Source organism: Mesocricetus auratus, unplaced genomic scaffold, assembly GCF_017639785.1.
Source record: "Mesocricetus auratus isolate SY011 unplaced genomic scaffold, BCM_Maur_2.0 Super-Scaffold_100004, whole genome shotgun sequence".
NCBI lineage: Eukaryota > Metazoa > Chordata > Mammalia > Rodentia > Cricetidae > Mesocricetus > Mesocricetus auratus.
Window position 1 is genome coordinate 4635420 of NW_024429189.1, and position 19453 is coordinate 4654872.

The 19453-nt window shown below is 54.1% G+C and overlaps 1 protein-coding gene across 1 annotated transcript; it reads right to left on the minus strand.

The window, feature by feature from the left end:
* Nucleotides 1–292: 292 nt before the first annotated feature.
* Nucleotides 293–18130, minus strand: Dbh (dopamine beta-hydroxylase). Its single transcript, XM_013124704.3, has 12 exons — nt 17357–18130; nt 14847–14993; nt 12700–12957; nt 11767–11943; nt 10654–10756; nt 8537–8703; nt 6206–6349; nt 5940–5978; nt 5409–5468; nt 2457–2584; nt 1905–2064; nt 293–795 (listed from the first exon to the last, which is right to left on the minus strand). Exons 1-12 carry the CDS (start codon nt 17747–17749, stop codon nt 667–669), a joined length of 1905 nt encoding a protein of 634 aa, XP_012980158.2. The 5' UTR covers nt 17750–18130; the 3' UTR covers nt 293–666.
* Between the last annotated feature and the right edge of the window lie 1323 nt (nt 18131–19453).

The following is a 19453-nucleotide window of genomic DNA, read 5'->3' on the forward strand; positions in this document are numbered from 1 at the left end:
ACTGGAGGGCGAAGCCAAGCTTTCACCTACCTACTCCAGAGCCTGGTCTGTCACCAGCAAAAGGAGTAATCGACTTGAACCATCCCATCCCCCCCAGAGCCCAGCTCTAGCCCTCCTGGATTTCCATGGTGGAACTACTTGTTGGGGTTTCCCACTAGGTGGGCGAAAATATCTACTTGCTCTGCCATGAAGCGAGTTCCCCTGGTGAGTCCCTAGCTATGCCTTGTCCTGTCTGTGTCGCAGGGAAGTCACCCACTGGGAAACATGAGCCACTCTGTAAAGAGATGTTTAAGCAGTGCTGTCATGGCAAACACCAACACGAGTCACCACTGGAGGACCAACAAGGTGGAGACCGTGAGGCTTGGGGAGTCTTCACCCAGCCTGGCAAGGCTGTTCTGGAGGCGGAGTAGGGCCTGCAGTGCCGAATCGGGACCCCCGTAGCAAGCTGCCCCTACTTGGAGGCCGCAGTGTGTCCAGGTCTGCTCTGTCCAATCGGATGGACCTCATGGGCTGGTCTCAGTCATGCAGGTGTCTCCAGGGTGGCGTGCCCCTGCCTCCTAGGTGAACAGCGCTATTCTATGAAGGGGAGTCTTCAGAAAGGGGTGCCCAGTGCTGTTGTGAGCCCGCAGGGACATGGTGAGGAGGGGCTGAAGACCAGGCCCCTACTCAGCCCCTGCCCCAGTTGACGACCGTGGTGGGGTTAGTGTGGCTCACAGCCTGTCCAGTGGGGCAGTTCGGGGTGGGGTCTTTCAGGGTGGATGTGATCTCCGGCAGAGGCTGCAGATTCCACTCACCCTGTAAGGAAGGGGCCAGGAGGGAAGCTGAGGCTGGAGGGGCCAGGCAGGGTGCTGTATCCCTAGCTGGGTTCTTGTCCTTAAAATTCATTTGTCCCATGCTGAACCCTTCCCACCTCCTCCAAGTCACCCTTTGAGGGTTACCACTGGAGGATCCATGTCCTTTCTCAAGCTCCCGTGTTCTCTGGTCAAGAACCTGAAGGCCTCCAGGCTTCTCTACCTCTGTGCCTGTCCCTTCACTCAGTTGTATACCCTGAGGAAGGGACCAGGATTCATGGAGCAGGCTGTAGTGTTAGACGCCGTCCTCCAGCAAGGCTTTTCTAAAAGCTAAGATCTAGCCACATCCATCAGCACCCCAAGCTGCTTCGGGGTGAGCAAGCCTCCCCATGGTATGGGTGTTTGGGTTAGCAGTTAATCCAGTACATAAATGCTGCCAGGAAAGGACCGTTCGCCTCCCCCCGCCCCGTCCCCCGCTGCTGCAGTGCCTGGTTCCCCTGCCTAATGCAGCTGGCTGGGTCTGCTGACCAGCGCTCTGGGCTGGCACTGCTGCAGCAGGCTGGGTCTGCTGACCAGCGCTCTGGGCTGGCACTGCTGCAGCTGGCTGGCTCTGCTAGGAAATAAATTAGGTGCCTTTGAATCCCAGCAAGACGCAGATAGAGAGGGAGAAGCTGGGCTGTGGGGCCGTGGGGTTGGTGTCACAGAACGCTGGCTTCCTTCCCGCCCTTGCCCATAGCTCTATTTTTATGCCCTGGGGAGGTTGCTGGCACCCGATCACATACCATTCAGATAAGCCTGAGGTTAGTCCCCTGTTGCACTGTGCCCAGGAGAAGTGGCCTCCCTGGCCTGATAGTACTGCTGGCCTGTCCCCTTACTGTCCATCTGTCTGTCTGCCTGTCTCTGTTACTATCTGGTTATTTTCTTCATCTCTTGAGAGTGCTTCTTGGTCATGGTTCAGGGTGCCCCTGCTTGACCCACCTGGGGTCCGTCTCAGGGTCTGGGCAGACCTGGGGTTGGAGATGCAGGCAGCAGTGGGGCTTGCTGGGGATTGGATAGTGGTGAGGAGTGTTGCATGTCTGCTGTGACTCACCACTCACTCCCATGCTGTCATACCTGGAAGCGGACAGCTGAGGTCTTGTTGCAATGCATGGAGATGGGGGCAAAGCGATACAGGGCCTTGAGCATATCTCGGTTGTAAGAGTTCCAGGGCACGGAGGTGAACTGTTCAGGGACAGAGGCCTGGGGACAGGTGCAGACCTCCTCATTGTTGAAACTGGAAGGAAAGACAGTTACTGGGCTTAAAGATCTAGCAGAGGGAGGGAGAGCCGGCATGGCTTCCAGCAGCTGTCCCTGTATCACCTCCTCCACACCTTTGCCTCCTTCATCCACTGCCTTAGAAGCTGTCCCGGCCCTGCTTCCATCCCTTATGTCACCTCTGGTTGACAATGGCTGAGGATAGCTTGTAAGTCAGGAGACTCATTAGTGGTACCTGCCACAGGCATCCCTACGACACACGGGTCTGATGGTGTGCATGCCAACTTGGAACTTAGCTTAAATTCTTCATGTTTGCTACCCAGCCTCCCCAGAGGAGAGGGCGTGGGGCGGGGCACAGAGATTATCCACGCAGGGTTCCCCAGGGGCAGAAAGCAAGAAGTGGCGCTTCACCTGTTCACCTGGTGGAAGTATTTCTGTAGGTAGCCATCATTCACAGCACTCTTGCAGAGCTCCAGCTCTGTCTGGGGGTAGTAGTGCACATAGTTGACGCACATCTCCTCCAAGATCCCGAACCCCCCCTGGAGGTGAGAGAAGGTCCCGTCAGCCCGCAGCAGGTCACTCTTGACTGCTTGTCCGCTGTGGCTTTCCAATGTCTACTTACTACCCAATGCTTCATCTGCTTGCAGCAGTGTGTCACCCACAGCCCCAAGGACAGAGCCAGGAGGGAGGGAGCTCACCCTCTCATGGCATCTGCTAGCGGCAGGAGAGACAGAGACCCAGGAAATAAGCATCAGGTGGTGATAAGAAAACAGAAACAGAGACCGAGCTTTGTCGGTCCTGCCTTATGGGTTGCAGCAACTGAGTCTTAGGGAATAGGGGACAGGTCCTTGTGGTCTCCAGTGGGAGCAGATCTGCCTTCACGTTGAAAACCTAACTGGCCACCAGTTACATGGTACTTTAGAGGTGCTAGTATCCTGAAGAGTCTCCAGTCCCCGGGCCACCCATCCACATTATGAGAGGGACTGAGTGGGTGACATCTCCACCACTTACTTCCTGCTTGTGGATATAGTGAACTGACCCTGATGGGAGGAGAAAGAACCACACAGTAGGGTCAGGAACCAGGCAGAGAGCCCAGCCCAAGGCTGTCTCTGTCCCTCCAGGATCCTGGCTCTTTGTGAACATGATGCGGGGAGGGAGATTTTACTTGGCTCGTCTGTGAAGGGAGAAAGGCCTTCACTACTTCCTGGCTGACACTGATTGTGCAGAGCTCAGCTGGCCCCTTGAGTGGAGGGAGACTGGGCTGGCCCTCTGGAGGTGTGGGAGAAGTAATTCACCAACAAGAAGTTGGCCTGGCCCGTGTGCTCCTTGGGTCTTCCTGTAGTGTTTACTTGTCCCAATCCTTCATTTCCCAGCTTTCATAGCCCTCAGCGGTCTTGAGACTCCCCACAATCCCCTCATCTAGTTCTGCCACCTCAGAGGTCAAGAATGGGAACAGGGCCTGGATTCCGGAGCAGATCTGCCTTCCCCTCTTCTCTCGCTTTGGGAAGGAAGCTCTATTTCAAAGGCCACCATCTCTTTGGATCCACAGGTTGTCAGAGCCTTCTGGGAGCTCCCATTCCCTCCGATCCTAGATGGAGCCTCCCTAAGAACTCATAAGGCTTAAATAGCCAAGGAGGAACCTTGTCTTTGGGACTTGGACCTGAAGACCTAGGATCTGAGATCTTAGACGCTTGCTAGGTCATAGCTATGAACATCCTGAGACAAGTAAGGCACCAGTTCGCAGCCTTGAAGCTGTCAAGACAGGAACACAGCCCTGGCAGAAACACCTCTGGCAGAGCAGGCCTGGGGCTCCCTTCCACCAATGGCTGGCAAGTGTCTCCCCAACCCCTACCCATAGCAGCTGCAGGAAGGAGATGATGCTCATGAAGAAAGTGCAGAGGGAAAATGCTTGCCCTAGAGACTGGCATGAAACTAAGATGGATTAAATGTATGGAAAACAATCCCGTCACAGAAGGCTGCACATCATGTAGATCCAGTGATGAGAAATGCCCAGGGTAGAAACATCTAGAGCAAGTGGATCTGTGTTTGTTGGGCCGGGTGAGGGGATCTGGAGGTGACAGTTGTGGGTTGAGTGTGTGCATGGATCTGTGAACATGCTTCCAGGCAATGAGCTGCACTCTTCACACACTTCGGCTGTGTGGTGTGGGAATCGCCCCACAGTAAAGCTATTTAAAGAACACATGCGAAACAGAATGAGGGACCCTGGACCTTGGCTGAAGGCATGGCGCACTATGCAGAAGATAGTGTTACAGTATTGATGGGAGTTTCTGGGATGCAGGAGTGCTAGGGTGGGACATAGGCCAAGGTCTGGCCCACTCTGAACGTCACAGTTGATGTGTTAATAACTGGGTGCTCAGGGAACAACTAAAAGGTCAGTGGGAGAGTCTGGAGAGGTGGCTCAGTGGTTAAGAGCACTGGTTGCTCTTCCAGAGGACCTGGGTTCAATTCCCAGCATCCACATGGCAGCTCACACCTTTCTGTAACTTCAGGTTCAGGGAATTTGACATCTTCAGAACAATGCACATAAAATAAAGTTAAATAAAATTGAAAAAAGAGAGGGTCAGTGGGATTAATGGCTGGGAATAGTAGTGATCTAAGACAAATGCAGAAGTGTCCCTCTCCCTGCACAATGTGTCCTAGATGGATGACACATTTCCTGCATACTTTACCTAAAAGATAGTCCTCCTATGAGGTGCTCCTCCTCCTTGGACTAGCCACATTCCAGCCAAAGTAAGACCCATGCCATTTCTCTGGAGTGGGGCCGGCCATTCCTACCTGCCTAGCACTGACCACATTTCCATCCTGGAACTACTGAGCATCTCCCCACCCAGAAAACCTTTATCCTTTGGGACTTCTGGCACATGCTCCTATGCAGGCCTCTTTTCCATCTCTCCCTGGCCTCCCTGGGCAATGTCCTGGCTCTGGTGAAGTCTCTGTGACCCCATCATTTGCTTCTCCTGTGGCCTGTCTCCTTGGGTAGACTTTGAGTTCCACAGAGCTTCCTGGCTCCTTCCCATGCCAGAGAGACACTGAGCACATGATGCCAATGAGAACTCACTGCAGTGGCTCTCAGATGAGGCCCTGAAGTCGCATTGACAGCGTTACCTCCATGTCTGACTCAGTGGGGCCAGTAGAGAGCCCAGCATGCTGCTTGGATAATAAGCACTGGGGGCCTGGGGGAGGGTTGCTAGAGATAGTGTCCAGTCCATTTGGGGAAGGCACGAGGAGCCGCCCTGCTTCTGGCAGACCCCACTCAACCACTGGAATGGTTAGAAAGTTTTAACCAGACTCTGGACCATTCTCTTTTCTGGGTGGGGGGCTGGAAAAACCAGTGTGACTTACCACTGTGGCCAGCTTCCGGTCTTCTGTGTTGTATGTGCAAGAAGTGATGAGCACGTCCCCCTAAAGAATGAAGTGGCAGACACATTAGCACCTGCCCACTCAGGGCTGGCAGGAGTGCTCAGCTCATCATGGTGACCAAGTCGCTGTGATGTGAGATCTCCCATGAGGAGCCTAGAGCCCTCCCCAGTGAGGTTCACGATCTAAGTATCCCTGGGGCTTATGCCTATCAGTGGCTTAGCAGCCTGGCTGACGATGCCAGAGCTCCTTGCATGGGCAAGGACTGCATCTTGGCACCCCCTCCCCCCATCTCTCTCCAGTATTCTTAAGGGGGGAGACTCTTTGGCACTGTAATTCAGCTGAAGTTAGAAGGCAATGTCCCCTCTGTACCATGAAGTCCACATAGACTTCTCCCCAGGCCTGCTATGACTGCCCAGGGACTCGCTCCTTCCTTAATTCTTTCTTCGACTCTTTCGGGAACAGTGTTCTCCAGATCGCTCCTGCCCCAGCCAGCTGTCCCTGCTGGACACTTACCGGGAAGACAGACACAACCTTCTTCAGCATTCTGATCTCCTAGAGTGGGGGAGAGAGAAGATGTAAGAGATCTGTGGGCCCTGGTCCAGTCACCCTGGGCTATCAGTTCTGCCTCAATCTCTCCAGGGAGGAGACAAGATCAATCACGTTGTCACCAAGACATTGCTGACACTCAGTAGTTGGGCCAGGGTCCCCCACCAAAGGTCAAAAGGACAGCTGTGGGAAACAGAAGGCCTGGGAGGCTGGTGACGGGGAGGCTCCCCTACCTGGAAGTGGGGGCTGTAGTGGTTGTCTCTGTTCACGACCTTCCTCTCTTGGCCACCCCGGGCGAGCACAGTGACCACCTTCCTGCCAGTCAGGTGTGTATGGAGCTGTGAGGCGAAGATTCGGATTCCAGAGGGTGGCAGTGCCTGGGGGAGGGGCAGAGTCAGACCCAGAACAGAGGCAACACCCCTTGGCTTAACAGAACATTTGCTTTTTTCTGGACGATTCTCTCAGATCTCTATCACACACGCGCCAGAGAGTGCCTTGTTTAAGGGCACACTGTGGCCGGAAGCCCAAGACTTTGAAGCGGCAACCCCCCCCAGCAGCCAGACGTGAATGCATTCAGGGCAGATGGCACCCCTGCCCTTTGGCCTCCTTGGGGTGCCTGGAGACTGAATTCTCTTTCTCCTCAGCTTGCAGAGGCTGGACAGGACCTCCCCTCCCTGTGGATTCCCTTAATTATGTTGTGCAATTCCCACCATGTTCAGTGCCCCAACCAGGCCTTGGAGTGTCCTGTGCACAACAAGAGGCCTTATTCTCTCTGAGGTCACCGTGACCCTGGTCAACAGCCATGATGCTGATCGCTAGGTCAGTGGGGGAAAAGACAGCTAGTCCTTCTGTGAGGAGGCTTCCTTTCCCCATTGAAGCATGAGGAAATCTCCCAGAGAACAGAAGTTTTCCTAAGCCGTGCTCTAGAGATGGTACAAAGTTTTCTCAGACGCATCATACTCATGGCGACTCTGCTGCCTTTCTGCCACCGTGCCGTGGTCCTCTGCTCCTCTGATGCCGCCAGCTAGAACTGAAGATCTTGGTGTTGGCGGGTGACAGTGGATGGCCCTGGACTGCTGAGCTTTCTGCAACTTTACTTCTGAACCTTCTGTCTTGCTCTGGCCAGCTACTGCCCCTTCCCTTTGCATTGTGGGTATCTTTATCCCTCAGGCAATGAAAACCAGGGGCCCTCATGACTACATCTGTGACAACATATATGCTGGGCTGGGGACCACTGCTAATAAGGCAGGGATGCGGGGTGTATGGTGGAATGTGGACACAGGTCTCAGAAGCCAGCATCCATTTTCTGACCTGTCTGCTTTGATTGGGGAGGGAGGTTGATTTCTCATCCTAGCCTTAGGCTAAAGTCTTTGAGTACAAGAACCCATGTGTTCAGCATCTCAGCATGAAAACATTGGGCCAGGCTAACGCTTGAAAGACCAGGTGATCCGGTAGTGAGAACCCAAGAACAAGTGTCATACCGTGACTATGCTGGGAATGGGGATTCACTGTGAGCTCTGTGGCAAAGCACCCTGGCTCCATGGTGCAGCTTTTGGAGTCTATGCCCCCTCTTGGCAGACCTGGGTCATCCTATCTGTGGTCCAGGCCTAGCTACACTTCCCTGACAGGTCACTGTAAGAAGCAGTGGCCATCAGAGAACACAGGACACACAGCAGAGAGAGAAGTCACATCTGTGATGGCAGCCAGCCAGAGATCCTTACAAGGGGCAAGAGCAGATGTTAGCAGAAATGAGCAGAGGCTACGGACAAGGGAGAGCCACAGGTCGGTGTACTTGCCCGCCTCTCAATCCATGGAGGAACGCCACAACTGCCTGTAGCATGAGTGGGAAGGAATACAGTCTAGAGAGGGTTCTGTGAGATCCCTACCGGTGGCTGTCCCTACCCTTACTGAGACCTATGGCTGCCCTAGACTTCCATGAAGACATGCCTCACCGGATCCATTGCAGCTTCTTGCTAGGTGAGAGGTGAGCCCAGCCAAGAGAGCATCCCAGCTGAGCACCCTGGCACAGGCTAGGAGCCACTACCTACTTACTGCAGAAGCTAAGGTCCCATCCGCTTTACCCTGCAGTGTCTCCCTGTGTTCCCACAGCCTCAGGGACACTGGGCACTTGGCTGCCTCCCCTAGTTCTGGCCTGGTGGCGAAACATGGTATGAAGGGCGCTGGGCAGCCTGTAAGAGGTGACTCTCATTTGGAAGTTTTGATACTCCCATAACAAAAGCCTTTAAAACATGCCGTGCAGGGTTACTGGAGAGATAGTTCAGCTGGTAAGAGTGCTGGCTGCTCTTCCAAAGGGCTTGGGTTCAGTTCCCAGCTCCCTGGCCTTACGCCAGCTCCAGGGGATTCAGCGCCCTCTTCTGGCCCCTGTGGAACACACACACACACACACACACACACACACACACACACACACAGGGGCACACAGAAGTGTGGGTGCGTGGGCATGGCCCAGTTCTTGCTGGAGAGGGGGGTACAGAGACTCAGACAGCGTTCATCCCAGGTCAGGGTTTCAAAGCCCTTGTGGTCAGCGCAAGCAGTCTGCTCACCAGCATGGTGCACTTGTCTGTGCAATAGCCAGTCAAGACAAACGCAGTCTCCTGAGGGGGGATGGCCATCACGGGTGTGTACACCAGGCCCAGCTCCATGATGCCTGCGTTGAATTGCCGGAGAGTGGCTGTGTAGTATAGGCGGATGCCAGAGGAGTCATGCCGGCCTGGGGAAAAGGCATGCGGTAAGCAGCAGCCCCTGAAAAACACCCCTTAGGGAACAGCGTGCTTGGTCACCATTTCTGACTGACGAGAGCAAGAAAGGTCACCTGCCACCTCTATGGGAGTTTTCCATGGTAGGGGCCATTGTTCCCGTTTGCAGATGGAGACACTGAAACAGGAGGCTGAACGGAAGGTTCTGCCTGAAGCCAACGTTCTGAGAAGCATTTGAACGGGGCCCCAAACCCAGGACCACTGTCTGGGATGCAGGATGCTGCTGGCAGGCCCTGGCTATTTCTACTCGCTGAATCTGAGGGCACCTCCCACTTTGCTGTCTTCATGCCCTTCCCCCATGCCAACAACAGCCCCTTGTGTCTCTGGGCTGATGACATCAGAAGCAAATAATAAAAAGAAGCAGCAATTGGTTAAGATTTAGAGGGGGATTAAATAATGAGATAACCGTGGATTTTGATATTAATAGAAAAGCAGCCCGTCTCAAAATTCACCAACTGACAGGAGCACCCTTATATTTGGCAAAAGAGCCATAAATACACGCAGATGATCAGGGAAGACAGACTTCCCTGATGCCCAAGGAGTCTTCAAAAATCCATTTGCTCTAAGGTTTTAAATGAGCAATAAATCCCCTATGGTGCTCAGGCCCCAGCCGCCTCTCGCCTTCCCTGCGTGCTGTAGATAATTCCTGTGGCAGCAGAGGCATTGCTTATGCAGCCAGAGGGAAAGCCACTTGTGTCATTAAACTTGCACAACTAGTGTCTACAGCCAGCTGGGGGCTGGGTACGGGAGCAGCTCCTGTCTCACCATGGCCGCTCCCTATGTCTATCAGACCCTCTCTGCTCCTTATCTGCTTAGAAGACAAGTGTCGTTCCAAAGGAAGGAGAAAGAGGGAGGGGGAGAGAGAGGGAAGGGAGACATTTGATGGAAAATGGGGTACAAGAGCAAAGAAATATTTAGCTTCTGATACGGTGTCCTCTGTCAGTCCCCTTAATGATCCGCTCAAGTTGCTCACCTTCAGGTGTGGGGTGATCTAGCCGTAATGATGACTTCCTTGGTCCTCACCCGAGAACGTGCTATGCCTGCAAGATCCCTACTAAGTGCCACCAAAATACCAGTCCCATCACATGCACCCTTTCACGAATCCTTGCCCTTCTGTTGTGTGCAAACATGAACAACACACACACTCTCACACACATACTCACACACTCACTCACACACAAACACACACACTCACACTCTCTCACACACACACTCACACTCACACACACTCACAATACTCACATACACACACACACACACACACACACACACACACCTTGTCTCTCTTCTAGAAGTTCTTGGTAGCATGCATGTGTCTTGAGATTCCCTTGCCTAACACAGTATTCTCGGGCCCAGCAGGCCATCCCTGCTTTTCTCCAGCTCTCTGCAGGCAGCAGAATACAGACAGGTGGGCAGGTGTGATCCTGCCCTGGGCGTTTCTAAGCTAACTGGACCACTTGGGCAGTCTAAACAAACTGGGGAAAGAACCTGGTCCAGAGCAGTTGGTGCCTGGCTGGATTGGTCACAGGCAGGGCTCCTGGCCTTCAGTATCTAAGACCTGCTGCGGTGCTCTGGGAAGAAGTAGGCTTGACATCCTGCCCACCTCATGGGATTTGTAAAGGCCTGGTCTCCACTGAATGTTCAGGTGCTACACATCACAGCACCAAACCCTGCTGTGGCAGACATCACTAATCAGTCAGCGCCCTGGCCTGAGGGGATCACTCAGAATTCCAGGATGGGGACTCATCAGGCTGCTGACTACAAGACAGCAGACAAAGAGCTTGTCTTGTGTTGTGTTGTCTCTGGAGCTCACATACACTCTGTTCCCTTTCTGCCTGGACAAGCTGCACCCAAGCATCTCTGAGACGTAGCAGGGTCAGAAGACGCGCCCTCAACACTCTTACCTCGTATGTTCCGTGGATTGTGATAGTGAACCTCCAGTCGAAGATACCGGGAAGACCCCAGGCCCCCAAAGGCGACACCAGCTTCCTCTGGGTAGTAAAATGCCTGTGTGGAACAGGGGTATCAGACAGAGGTCTTTTGGGGAGCCTGGAACAAACTTGAGTAGAAGTTGGTGATATCAGCGAGTGGCTGAATTAGAAGGATCCTCTCCTGGAGCTATGTAGCCTTTGCTGTCAAACTCAGACAGTCGTATCATGGGGGCGCTGAGCCTGGGCTGAGCTCCCTCCCAGACCCTCCAGTCCTGCCCTCATCATCTTCTGACCTGGGGCAGGGTAGGGGTTTGATGAGACTCTGCCACAGGCAGCCACAGGGTCATGCTGTGCACAGAACCCAGGTCTCTGCAGTGACGCAATACCTGGGAGAAGCCCACACTCATGGGCACGAGCCTTTTCACAGAAGCCTCGAGCCCTTGCGGCCCTGAGGAACAGCAAATCTCAAGCATCCTAGGGGCGACTGGAGCTGCTGGGAGTGCACACTCTGCTGAGGGCCTTGGGCACCCCTTCCTGTCTCTCTTTTGAGTCCTTTTAGGAGGTCGTTTTGTGGAGATGGTGCAGGGTGTTAGGATCCTGAGGATGCCAAAGGAGGCCTGGGGATGGCTGGTGTCCTAAGTAACTTTAAACTGTCAAATTGACAAGGCCTAGCATCATCCTGAGAGAATTATCAGCTGTGGGATTACCTACATCAGATTGGCCTGCTGGCCTACCTATGAAGTTTGTTTTGATATAGGAGGGCCAGCCTGTGGGCTCATTGATGAGGTTTGTTTTGATTCTTAACTGGTGTAGGAGGGCCAAGCCCACTGTGGGCAGTGTAAGAAAACTATCTGAGTATAAACTGTCCCGCAGACCAGCGAGTAAATGCCCCCCTCCAAGATCCCTGCTGTGCTTCTTGGTTATGAGTGCCTTGGTCAGAGGGGATGGACACAATATCAAGCAGGCCTGCCTTGACTTCCCTCGGTGATGGACTGTGACCCGGAAATGTAAAGACAAGTAAGCCCTTTCCTCCCCTTATCACAACAGAAGGCAAACTAGAGCAAGCACACAACAATACTCACAAACCTTGGCTCCCAGGGCCCAGGCAGCCAGCACGTGGCGACAGTAGTTGAGTCGGTCAGGCTTCATTTTGGAGTCACAGGGTCCATTGAAGTGGGGAAAGCTCTTAAACTCAGCTGCGCATTGGAAGACCTCCATATGGTGCACCAGGGCCTCATTGCCCTCAGTGACAACGGCCTCATACTGCAGAGGAACAGAACACCCTGAGCCGGGAGCCCAGTACCTGCCCAACCTCCCCACTCTGCTGGGCCATCTGGTCCCCATCTGCTCAGCTTTAAATATAAATGAGAAGGGTAAGCAAGGCAACTTCAGGTTCTGAGGGTTGCCAATCCAGAGTCAGGAGGTGCCAGAACCCATGAAGAGCTCTGGCTGGGTAAGAAAGTAGGGACCCACATAGACTATCCCTGAAAAGGTGGAACTAGGAAGGCAGCTATTCTGGTGTGCATGGGGTGACTCTGGACCCCTGGGAAACAAACTCCACTGGGAAGCAAGATGGCCTTCAGGTTAGAGCTTGGGGCCTTAAGCACAGCTACTCAACCAGGCTACTCTTTGTTGTGGGACCCCGGGTACTCATACAAACTTTCTGGGTTGTTCTTCCTTTTCTAGAATAGGGACAGTATCCGGCCCTGGGAACCACTGTGATGAAGTCCCTAGTTGTGGCCTTGGAGCAATTGAATTGAGCTACTTTTATTTACATGAGGGGAGGTTGCCAGAAAAGTGGACAGCAGTTCTAGCCTCAAGGAAAAAAAATACTGCTTTGGTCCAGGCAGGTAAGACAGGAATACAGTGGCCCTGAGGCAGACAGTAGCAGGGTCACAGAGGCCAGTATGTATGGGCTGCTTCTAAGGGGGTCAGCCAACACCTCAGATTCATGAACTAAGAGGGCCACATAGCTCGTGGGCCCCAGGAGGAAAGCAGAGCAGCTGGACCCCCGTGTACCATGATGATGTGGTGTCGAGAGAAGTCTTGGGGCAGCTCAGTGACATAGCACCAGTATGTGGTCTCATGGTCAGGGATGAGGACATCAGGGGCCCGGATCTCCATGGTTTGTACATCTGCAGGCATGTCTGGAGTGGGGACCTCAGACTTCAGAAGCTGCACGCGCTGCAGGCCTGTATGCAGGCCTGAGGTGTTGATGGCCTCCAGCGACTGGAATGGCTCCTCCAGGATCCCATACACTAGGTGGACAGTGTCATCCTGCAGCCCAGAAAGAACCACTCAGAGCCAGCATAGGTTCAGTGGTGAGTGAAGGGACCCATGTCCCCGCCCACCCACTCCTACCAGGTAGGTAACTCTCCTCACTGTCTGTGGGCTTGGCAAATGAAAAGACTTTGAAGCTCTGCCTGACCCCAGGCTGCTTGTGGAGTCCCATCACCACCCATCAAACATGTTTTTGTCTTTCTCTCTTACTCTTTGCATTCATGTACCCAGTCACTGGACCTTGCTGTGAGGCAGGCTAGGACACCTTCTTCCTCTATGAATAAACCCCAGGGTTACTGGGAGCAGGGAAGAGGTTTTTCTTCTGGTTGGTTCACACCTGTGGGGTCAGTGACCACAGTGAAGAAACCACTATGGAGGGACCTCGAGTTTGGCAGTGTGACATAGTTTCCCCCAGCCCCCAGCAGCTGGTCATGTAAAGTTGTAGGACATTACCATGCTGAAGGGCCCAGCCAGACCACAGAGATGAAGCCGGCTTGGTTGCTATGAATGGAGACTGGTGGCTATGGATGGGTGCATTGCTGGAAATGCCTGCAGCCACTTTCTGGGTACTAATGGAAGTACCCTCATGATGGGCAACCTGTGTGCTCTGGTTAGTAGGAGCCCCATGGGCTGGTCTTGGAGAGGACACCTTGCAAGTTCTATGTAGAAGTCTCCGGCCCCAGAACATACAAACATCAGTCTGCCCTAAAGTGTATTCTTGAAGGTTTTCTGACTGCTCCTGCCTTTCCTGCAGGAGGATGGGGACTCAGGTGACCTATTTCTAATGGTCTTGATCTAACTTCTTTGTGTCAAGAGCTCCTGGGTTAGTCTAACTCCTCCCTGGCCTCAATTCCTCATCTGTTTTCTTGGATTCCGGATTTGTCTGTTTGACATCCATTAATCAATTACAGGCCTAAGCAAACAGCCAGTTACTTACCTCATCCCTGAGATCCAGCCTTAGGATGGGTATACACCACCTTCCAAATCCTGTAGCCCAGGTTAGCCCAAATCTCCACCCAACTTTACTCCAACCTAGCATCTCCCCTGCCCTAAATCGCCCCAGGGCCAGGACTGGCAAGCAGAGAGCACTCTGCAGCCCAGAAGAGTCAGAATTATCCAGACTGCTGCTTCCCAGGCCCCCATCCTAGCCTCTGCCCTTGCTTCTACCTAGTGAGTGAGCCTGGGACTTCCCACATGCTGTGGTGGCCCCTCTCTGGGGCTATGAGTCACTTCCCATGGCACCAGCATCGCCACTCTGTCTCTCAGCCATCAATATAACTTAAGGCGGAGGTACAAGCTGCCAGCCCCTGCCAGCACAATCAGGAAAGGTTAACGAAGATAACAAGAATGCAAGGGTCCCAGCAGGGACAACATGGACTGGCTTTTCCTAACTGTGCAGCAGCTAAGAAGTCCGGGTATTTCGGAGCTGAGCTGCAGCCATGAATTATGTAGTCCATGTTGGGAATCCCGTAGCTCCCGGCCTTATTTTATAGACAGCAGACTGAGGTTTAGGGGGAAAAGGGACCAGTCCTGAGCTTCACAGCAAGTTAGCAATGGGGTGAGGAAGAAAGCCAGGTATGCTGGGCCCTGTATAGAGTTCTACCAGGCACGGCGATGGGAGCAGGATAGAACTATGTCCCAGAGCAAGAGGGTTCCGACGACGCTCACATCTGGAAGGAACACTGACTACATGTCTGCTGGGAGCTGCTTCTTTAGTGACTCACGCCCCAGCGGAGCTACAGCCTTCCAAAAACAGCTTCCACATTCCACATTCCCTCCATGTGTAGGCCCCACCTTAGGCTTCCCATGGAGGGAGAGCCCTTGGCTTGACACTGTAGGGTACAAGGACAGTTCGGTGAACCCTTCTCCTGGACTGGGCGGCCTACCTCAATGAGGTAATCCTTGGGGTCACAGGTGACAAAGGGCCTCTTGAAGAGCAGGGATAGGCCGTCTGAAGTCCTCTGCACCTGGAGCAGCTGGTAGTCCTGCTGGGCATCCAGATGGATCTGCCCCTTCTGGTCACTCCAGGCATCCTGCAGAGACAGGTTCAGGGTCCGGGCAGGAAGGAGAACAAGCGTGGCAGAGTATATAGATGCCCTTCTTTGGTAGAGATCACATCCGCTACCCCTAGAGAGTCAGCAGCTCCCTGGGAACACCCTGTGGGGCCAGGGAGCTGCTCAATCTCACTCCTGTTGGATCTTACCTGTCTCATTCTTTTTCAGTACTGGGGATCAAACCCGGGGCTGGGTGAATGTGTGCAATGTGATCAGCCCACCCTTTACCCCCGTTTCCTAGCCTCCGTATCACCCACGTTGCCCATCCTGACTGAAGTTGCAGCCCGAACCAGCTTCCTTCCAGCCAGCCTGTCCCACGTGTGCCAGGTGCCTGAAAATCCCTGGGGCAGCCAGACATACTGACTCTCAGGCCTTAGAGAGAGACGTGGAGATCTGCGCTGTGCTGGTAAGGTGCTCAAGGCTTCTCATGGGAGCGCACACCAGGATTAGAAATTTGCAATCAGAGCCTTGGACCCAGACTGATGATGATGAAGCCAGAGTGGAAAGAGCAGGCCAGCATTTAACGTGGTACTCACTCCCAGGTACCAAGCCCACACTTGCATAACACTGAGAGCAAAAACTGCCTTAAACACTGTACCCTACGCATCTCTTACTTCACTCTGGTGCCAGCCTTGCCTGGAGAGGGTAAACTGAGGCCTGGGCTGGAGAGGCTGCCCTAGCCACACTGGCAGCTTTAGTGACTATTTCCCCAGGATATTTCCTGGAGTCTAGATCACTGGCTGGCCCGGTGTCCCTGCCAGTGCTAGGGAGGCAGGCTGTGGGGTGGCACCCAGTGAGTGGGCCTCCCTCTGGGTTCATGAACACCCCAGCCTCTGCTGTGAGAGGATTGTTTGGACTGTTTCTGTTTCGTCCTACCTCCAGGGCTATCATCACAGCTTAAGAAAGTGAAAACAGGGAGTCCGCAAAAATTTCCCCCGAGGACAACAGCGTGGTGAAGCTCCTGCTGGGGACCCTGCTGACTTATAGCAGGACCAGACAGGCAGCTGACATTGCTGCTGAGAATCTACAGCGTGCTACCAAGCTACCAAGGAGCCCCAGTTCCGACATTTGTGTTCACAGGAATCCGTTGTGCAAATGAACCTGGCCGGGGTGGAAAAGTAAAACACCAGGCTCTCGGGGCTGGAGAGCAGGCTCCCGGGGCTGGAGAACAGGCTCCCTTGGCTGTGGGAACTGCAGCATGGAAAAGCTCTCTGGGAACGGGGAAAGGAGCCGCCAGCCCTCTGGGATCCAGCAAGGCTCTTCTGTCCTCCACACATCTGAGACAGGACTGTGACTCCAAAACCACTGTACAGCCAGCCACCCGTGCTCTGTTGCCCTGCCTGACAGGTCTGAGCAAATGACTCTGGCCTCGCTACGAAACAGGCAGAGTGTCTGCTCTGTGCAGGTTAAGAAGGCATCTCCTAGTCAGGTGTAGTGGGTCATACCTGTAATCCCAACACAGCTGAGGCAGGAGGATTAACACAAATTTGAGGCCAGCCTGGTATGAAAAAGGTATGTCCTGATTTGATAAGGAAAACCTGTGACCATCCTTTCCCTGTGGGTGTAGAGAGTTAGATTCTATCCCCATAGAGGTCGTGGTGGTTAGTCCCCTCTGCAGAGGAAGGGGAGCAGGGCCCCAGAGCGGGTGTAGGGGGCTCTCCCCCTCTGCTGACCCCTGTAGCTTGTCGGGGGCCCTGAAGGCTGCTCCAGTATGTAGAAGACTTCCGTTGCCACCCTTGCAAGCAGGCATTCAGGTAGACTTTGAATGGAAGGAACCAGAAGCATCCTCTTGGCCTGGGTTCAGCTTGCGTGGTGAGGGTGGGGCTTTCCCACACCTGGGTTGTGGTTTCTCTGCATCTGCACTTACCATCATTGAGCATAGTACAGAAGGCTCATGTGTGCTGTGTCCCAGACTGGCGCGCATTCTGCCTGCTCTGCTATGCCGCATGCCACCACCTGGCCCACAACAGGTGTGCATGTACTGGCAGTGTGGCACAGAACTGTTATTTGTAAAACTGGTGGGCATGGAGGGTCTGTACTCACGTAGCACAGGGGGCTGCCTGACATGTGGGTCCTCCATATGCGCTAACCCTTCTTGGGATTGCTGCATCCATTATTTGGAGACGCAGTCAAGGACTGCAGGAAGAACCCGCTTACCATCTCACCATTTAATGAGTGCGCCTCTGATGCTGATGGGGTGCCCAGGCTTAATTCAGATCAGCGACACCAAACCCTGAAGCAACAGGCAAGCTCCCGTTGTTTATCACGGAGTGTCGCTGTATGAAGAAGCCAGCTAGGGGTATGAGCGCGAGGGCAGGGTAGCAAGGTGGGAGAGTACTCACCGCAAAGTAGGATCTGTTCCCATCAGTCCAGAGCATGATGAGGTCGGCGTTCTCCAGCTCACCTCGATCTGACATTCCAAATAGGACCCCAGCCCTCAGCCCTTGCACCTGGAGCAGGAAGTGGATGGTCTCCTGGACGTAGCTGATGTTCCACGAGAGCTCCAGGATCCCATCGGGGTCCAGGGGGATGTGGTACGGGAAGGGGCTCTCTGGAGGCTCTGAGCTCTGCAGCGCAGCCACCAGGATGACCAGGAAGATGGCCACAGCAGTGCTATACATGGACGCCGCCTCGCGAACACTGGGGCTGGGGAGACTGTTCCAGCAATGCTGGTTGGTTAGGTGAGCCTGCATGGCTGGGATGAGCACAGCAGCCCCACTGGGGCATTTATGCATGTCCGGTGAGGGTGGGCCAGGCTGCTCCTAATCACATTTGTCTGAAGGGGAATTCAATTGTCCTGGTGGCCCTCCCACCAGTCCGTGCCCCGGGGCAAACACTTTGCTCCCATCCTCCCCTAATTGGCCCTAATGACACAGGGACGTCGTCAGGAGAATCAAAGCAGAATGTCTGATGTCCAACAAGATTCTGATGCCTGCTGGAAGCAGCTACTCTGTGGCCAAAAGTCCTGAGGACCCCCTCCAGTCAGACCCCAGTGACTGTCTCAAAGGCAGCCAGGTCCTACGCCCTCTACCCATGATCCATCTGAGGCCCAAGGGTGACAGAGTGGGGGGCTCCTGTTTTTACAATACTGGAGGGTGGACAAATTTCAAACTAAAAATAAAAGACAGTCCCCAAATAGTCCGTGTTTAGACACTTTCTCCAAGGCCTGCTGTTCCCACTTTTTCTCCTGTTTCCCCACGGGCTCCAGCTGGCGCCACGGCTGCTACAGAAGGAGTGGGTGCCGAGCCGGGTTACAGATTGGCGTGGGGCGACACTGGGGAAGGCAGCACAGAACAAGCAGAGAGCCAGGTGAATGGAGAAATAGGCACTCAGTGAGGTGCATGGCTGCGGGGACAGTCCTTCGGGAAGAAGAGGGCGGGACACGCCTGTTTCTCTCTCTAAAGCTCTCAAAGCCAGGACTTCCTCTTGCCTCTCAGCCCTATTTCTCCTAAACTTACCACAGGGCCTCTGCACCCGTTGGACCACCAATTCGGTGTCCACCTTCCCATTACTCAGTCCCGTCCCTTTCTTGATGAGAAGTAGTTGGGCGTGAACTGCCGTCCTTGTCACCCTGGGATTCTACTTTCCCTCCCGCTGGCACCCGAGGCCACCCATCTCCGCATCTGTGATTGCAGGCCCTCCGACTGGGTGGCAGTCCTCACCCCCTTTCTCGTCTCTGCTTTTCCTGCTGCTTTCTGAGAAATGCAGAGGCCTCAGCCTCTGGCAGGCAGAGAGGCCTATTCCATGCTCAGCCCTGTCCCACAGAGGGAAAGAGACCTCAGCCCTACAAACAGATGGAATTTCCAGATAGTCCCATCCTTGCCCTGGGATGCTAAGAGGCAGAAGGTCCAGGGCTAGTTAGTAGGCACATTGTTCTGCACAAACCAGGACAAGAGTCACAGGCTCTGAGGTGGGGGTGTGCTTAGCTCAGCCACAGCCTGGTTTTGAGTGAGGTCCCCTGGGGCAGTGAGGCTTCAGGTCCTCCCCGGACTCAGTCTCCGAAGAAAGGCAGAAGTGCAGGCAGGAGCCTGGCTGCGGCAAGCTCAGTTCCTTTCCTGGATCCAGGGTGAGAGCAACAGTTGCGCTCCGTGCTCCGAGGAGAAGCACGGTTCTTAGTAAACAGCAGAGTGCCGCACACACGTTTATTTTTAACAGATTCAGAAAGCGATCCCGTTCTGCAGCTTGGAACAAGGCTGGAACGCTGGCAGAAGTGATTCAGCCAACTTCAGAAACAACAACTACCCAGTTCGGGTAGCTAGCAGGAGAGGGGAGCGGGCCTGCCTGCGTTGCCGGCTTTGAGAAACTGGCCTGCCGTTGTCCCTACCTGACACACAAGGGGATGAAGCCGCAGAGAGGGGAATCATGGGTACCCATGGTCACACAGCCTTCAGGCGCAGCACAGAGCAGGGTAAGACAGCATTAAGGGATCCCAAAAGGGT

Bases quoted from the DNA above. Each gene is read 5' to 3' on its own strand.
- Dbh (XM_013124704.3), bottom strand. From the start codon at position 17,749: ATGCATAAATGCCCCAGTGGGGCTGCTGTGCTCATCCCAGCCATGCAG. The intron at 8,704-10,653 runs GTAAGAGTGTTG...CCTTTTCCCCAG, and splicing joins CAATCCACGGAACATACGAG to GCCGGCATGACTCCTCTGGC. The intron at 6,350-8,536 runs GTGAGCAGACTG...CCCCTCCCCCAG, and splicing joins CAGACAAGTGCACCATGCTG to GCACTGCCACCCTCTGGAAT.